This window comes from Hordeum vulgare, chromosome 1H, assembly GCF_904849725.1.
Source record: "Hordeum vulgare subsp. vulgare chromosome 1H, MorexV3_pseudomolecules_assembly, whole genome shotgun sequence".
NCBI classification, from domain to species: Eukaryota; Viridiplantae; Streptophyta; class Magnoliopsida; order Poales; family Poaceae; genus Hordeum; species Hordeum vulgare.
In genome coordinates, this window is record NC_058518.1 from 98486675 (window position 1) to 98492417 (window position 5743).

Below are 5743 nucleotides of genomic sequence, written 5' to 3' on the forward strand. Positions count from 1 at the left end.
CTCGTGGTTGAACTACATTTACAATTGAAGGGATCCTCACTTCCCGCGGACGCTTCTGAGAAGCCGTGTCCTTTTTATCCAGTTTTCACACCCTCTTGGGCGGTTGAGTGGTCTTATGAGATATCTCAACTCTCTCTGGAACATTCATAGCAGGAACATGGGATTTAGTGACACCTTTATAATCAGTAAATGCATCTGGCAGATTATTCGCAATATTTTGCAAATTAATAATCTTCTGAACTTCTAGTTCAGATTCATTCGTACGTGGATCTAAGGACTGAATGCCTTTAACATTCCAATCTATTTCCCGACATTCTTTGTGGTTCTTTTCTCCCCCTAATGCCGGAAAATTGTCCTCATCGAAGATACAATCAGCGTACCGGGCTGTAAATAGGTCCCCTGTTAGAGGCTCCAGGTACTTTATAATCGACGGATAATTGTACCCCACATAGATCCCCATTTTTCTATGTGGACCCATCGATGTACGCTGAGGTGGTGATATCGGTACATACACAGCGCAACCGAATCTTCGAAGATGGGAAATATTTGGTTGATTTCCACGTACTAACTGCAGCGGGGAGGCTGTATGATATGCAGTTGGTTGAATTTGTATCAACTCTGCGGCATGCAATACCGCATGTCCCCGACAAGAAGTTGGAAGATTACAATTCTGTAGGAGTGGTCTTGCTATCACCTTGATCCTCTTGATAAGTGATTCCGCAAGACCATTTTGTGTGTGTACATATGGTACAGAATGCTCCACAGTTATGCCCAAGGCTAGGCAGTAATCTTTGAATGCCCGTGAACTAAATTCAGCAGCATTATCCATTCTGATGGAATTTATCCTATGTTCAGGATGATTTTCCCTTAGTTTAATGATTTGAGTGATCAGCTTTGCAAAAGCATGGTTCCTTGTTGATAATTGACATACATTAGAACATCTTGTTGATGCATCAATGAGCACCATAAAATATCTAAATGGTCTCGATAAAGGTTGAATTGGACCACATATATCTCCTTGAATGCGTTCAAGAAAATTAAGTGGTTCATTCTGGATCTTCATATATGAAGGTCTTGTGATTAATTTCCCAGTTGCACATGCAGTGCATACGAAATCCGATGATTTAGGGAAATTAGCAACCGTTATCTTGTGTCCAATTGAACCGTCAATAATTTTTCTCATCATCCCCACACTAGGATGACCCAGGCGATCATGCCATATCTTGAACTTGTCAAGATTCTGAAAAATTATTTTGTATGCCAAATGTTGCTCTGGCTTGATATATGTGTAATATAGTCCAGAAGATAGAGCAGGCAGTCTCTCAAGGGTTTCCTTGTCGGATCCCTTCTGCTGAGTTATGAGTAGGCTTTCAACCGCATTGTCTTCATGCGTTTCAATGTGGTAGCCATTCATACGGATATCCTTAAAACTCAACACGGTACGAGTTGAATCCGGATACAATAAACCCTCGTGGATTTCAAGTTTTGTACCATTCGGGAGGATAAATGTGGCTTGACCAGAACCAACAATTACCGTGTCATGACCACCAATTGTCATAACAGTTCCCTTACTCTTTTTGAGACTTTGGAAGTATTTAACCTCCCGTAGAATTGTGTTAGAGGCTCCACTGTCCACTAAACAAATTTCCTCCTCCATTGGATTGTTTCTCGAAGTTTTCTATAGTGTAAAAGAATAAAATTCATTATTTATCCAATCTCATATAGAATTAAGACATACACTACATATTATGTATATCTGCTTACAAATTATAATACATTATGTTTAAGGACATAATTATTACAATACCATATGTCTAAGGACATAATTATTTTACAACACACAATATAACTAAGGACATCATCACAACACTTATGACATTATTGGAAGATGAAAGCATATCTCCATATATGTCATTAGCAGAAGTGAAATCCACCAACATGTCATCAACATTAAGTGGCGGTCCTTCCTTTTGCTGAGCCTGATCTTGGTTCTCCATGTTGTCATGAACTGCGTTTAGATGAACGTCTTGAGAACTTTCAATAATTGGACCAGTGAAGTGAGCTTCGTACTGGTTCCCTTGAGCCTTCTTGCCCTTTCTAGTCGATTGCTGATATAGCGTCACCAGATGCTTAGAAGTTGTACACTTCCTTGCATGATGAGTAGTACAACCACATCTGTAGCAAGTTTGAGAGCTGCTACCCTTATCATTTTTCTTAAAATGATTCTTACTCTTTTGTACTCCATTGCTATTCTGATTCTCAATGCGTCTCCACTTTCCTTTAAACTTCCTATGGTTCCTTTTGGGACCACGGGACTTCCGAGTATTCTGAGAATTAAAATGTGCTTCAGGCAGCGGCAGTGTTCCCGTTGGACGGGACATATTATTCTTATCGAGAATTTCACTATGCTTTTCTACCTGAAGGAGTGCATATATCAACTCAGAATGCTTCTTGTATTTATGCTGATGATGTTGTTCAGCAAGAATCCTCATATTAGGATGGAAAGTAGAGAGTGTCTTTTTAATGAGATCTGCATCTGAAAATGCACTATTGCAGAATCTCAACTTAGAGTTGATTTGATGCACAGCAGAATTGCACGCTGCAACGGACTTAAAATCCTGGAAACGGATAAGCGCCCATTCTCTTTGCGCTTCAGGCAACATCACCGACCTTTGTTTATCATAACGCTCCTTTAAGGAGTTCCACAATGATAGAGGATTTTCCTCCATCATATACTCTTCTTTCAGAGCAGGATCAAGGTGGTGTCGAATGAAGTGCAAAGAAGCATACTTTGCCGTATCTGCGATAGCAGGAGTACCTTGAGTAGGTGTGGTTAGAGTGCTGATCAGATTCCTGGCCGCCAATTTAATCTTGACATCCATGGCCCAGGTCAGATAATTTCTGCCATCAATGACAAGCTCAGCAAATTCCTGCTTGGATATGTCAGCCATATCCTACATGGAAAATATCATGCGCATTAATTTACACTCATGTAAATTAATTGTGTGTAAAATAAAATGCTTGATTAAATATAAAGGTCTAGGAAAAGCCTAAACGATCCAAAATATGACTGTCTACAAAAGATAATCACCATGAAATGACGTAGATCTTTGTTTTGTAGAACACATAGAGGTAATCACCACGAAGTGGCGTAGACACTCGTATGACGATCTTCATGCCATAATATGTGTGCTTTCATTTTTGCTTTGAGGTAAGCACTATCAAGTAGTGCAGACCTTAATCTCATGGTACTTTGTATGACCTTGTGTTATTTAAAACACTTTGAAGGTAATCACCATGTGGCGTAGACCTCACAGTCGTGAACAAAGCGTACATTACATTAGATGCAATCCATAAGATATGTGCAAAAACTGAAAGTAGTCATATAATTTTCAAGCATAATCAACATGTAGCAATTTAAAAATTGGACACATACACATGTTGACATTTCAATAAGCAGATATTAGATGATACTATGTTAGAAAATACTAACAAACACATATGTACAAAAACTGAAAGATAGAAGCTATTCAGAAAAGAAAATGAAAAGAAAAATAAATAACAATATGCCAACACAGGCACGCTACTACCCGTGGCAAAGACACACTTGCTTTTCTTTCCTGATTCTTTTTTTGGACGAGATATTTTGTTGCTTGCATGCAGAAGACCATGCCAAACATATATGCGCATGCAGGAGCGTGGTTGGCTGGTGTGTGTGGTCGGTGTGGTGGCACGTGGGGCGCATGCAAAGTCTGGTGGATGGTGAGTGGAAACTAGCAGGCATCTGGGTGTATGCGCTGGTGAATGGATAGCGTGGTGGGTTGGTGAATGGATAAGGATGCCATCGTTCCCATCTTCTTCTCCATTACCACACAATACACTGCAGTCTTTCCTTCTTCTCCATTAGCACACACATTGAAGCACCCATTAGCACCGCCACCACCAAACTCCACCGTCGATCACTGCCTCACCGACGCGAGGTCGAAGGCCCCGGCGCGGCATCCTCCTCCTCTGAAGAAGTACCTCCAGGAAGGTGCGCCCCTGATGCGACGCCGTTGGAGTGGCCATTGGCCAGCCCGAGGTTCACCGGGCTCCATTCTCCCGGTAGACGGCCGGTGTTCTGCAGCACGGCGCGCGGCACTATGTGCCAGCGGCGTGGCGCCGACGGACCAGTGGAGCTTCTCGCTCCATTGTCGAAGACGTCCCCGAGCGCAACAGTCCGCGCGGGGAGGCGCAGCCCAAGGCTAGCGCTTGACGAGGAAACATGAGCGGCGACAGCCTCGTGCGCCGGCGTCGGAGATGGAAGACACGAGGAGACCGGTTGTGCATGCTCTGCGGGCAGCACAGGCTCGGCTGCCTCCTGGACCACGTAGTGCAGTGGTGGTGACTGCGACGGAGTCACCCATGGCCCCCATCCGTGCACTGGGCATGGATGTGGTGGTGGAGGCGCCGCAAGTTTCGGTTCAACGGCGTCGACGTCCATTGCTCCGTCCACACGCTCCATTACTTCGTCCGCGTACAAGTTCGGAGCAGCCGGTCCGGCAAGGATCTAGGCCGGGAGCGGCGCCGGCGCCGGTTCACGCGAAGCACCGGAAGGCCCAGCACCGTGGCGACCACGGGCGCCATGCCTAAGACGTGGTGCACGGCGGCGGAAACCGTTCCGGCGGCCACCGAACCGGCGAAGATCGCGGGCATGACGGTTGTGGCGGCGAAGTCCGCCAACACCATGACGACGGCGACGGCTCTGTCGACGTCGACCGCCATCACGAACGAGGTGCAGGAAGAAGGATAGGAGACCACGAGGCATCCTCTTACCTTATTCTTTCCTCCCTTCTTTCTTCTTTTCCGGCGACTCTCGCCGGAGTTGTTTTGCCTTTTCTCTGCTCTCGGTAGAGTTACGGGCTGATAACGTGTTCAGAATGAACTGTCTCTTTCATTGATGATCTGTGAAGATTAAATACACACGGACCGTCGCCACGAACGGATGCGTCCGTTCGTGAGGGTCGTGGGAAAACCGCCGCGTCGGTTGGCTAGGAACCGCACGAAGCGTTTTTGTACAAGGGAGGATTATTCCCTAATTAACATAATTAGTTTAAATCCTAACAGACTTTTTTAGTAAGGCATGTTTAATCACTCACGTATGTGGCTTTTTGTTTAATAATAAGGCATGGACATTTGATAGATCTTGACCATTAAATATAAAATCTAATGGCTATATTAATCTTGATGATGTGGATTAACATGGAGGATCGAAGGGTGCATCCAATTAGTAGATATAAGATAGTATAAGATATAAGAAGGTTCGTGCATGAGTTAGTTAGTGGGTGCATTGGTGCATGGGTCACTGGTGTTTGGGAGAGCATGGTGGCTGGCCTATGTGTGTGGGGTACTACTTAAGCATTGTAATTAGCTTGGTTATGTTGGGCCAAGAGAACAGAAAGAAAGAAAAGGACGGCGGCTATATGAGGTAGTCCCGCACCAAATACTTGTGTCTTCATTGTAGTATGTGAGTTGTGAGAGGCAACCACAAGGAAGAAGATGGTGCTGCAAGAGGCAACGCCAACAGATATGGCCGATGATGGTGATGTGTAGATGTTATGTGGCGAGCGAAAGGCAGAGCAACGATGATTTTGATAACTGGAGATCGACGGTGAAGTGGATGAGTCTTGAAGATGGGGATCAACACCAGAAGCAGTCAGGGACGTGGAGAGTAATGATTCCTTCTTTATGCAGTGCACCACGT

The 5743-nt window shown here is 44.6% G+C and overlaps 1 protein-coding gene across 1 annotated transcript; it reads left to right on the plus strand.

Moving 5' to 3' along the window:
• Positions 1 to 3886: 3886 nt before the first annotated feature.
• Positions 3887 to 4940, plus strand: LOC123407714. Its single transcript, XM_045100911.1, has one exon. It carries the CDS (start codon positions 4433 to 4435, stop codon positions 4790 to 4792), a length of 360 nt encoding a protein of 119 aa, XP_044956846.1. The 5' UTR covers positions 3887 to 4432; the 3' UTR covers positions 4793 to 4940.
• The last annotated feature ends 803 nt before the right edge of the window (positions 4941 to 5743 follow it).

What these genes read in the sequence shown, in the direction of transcription:
- LOC123407714 (XM_045100911.1), top strand. Translation starts at nt 4,433, where the DNA reads ATGTGGTGGTGGAGGCGCCGCAAGTTTCGGTTCAACGGCGTCGACGTC.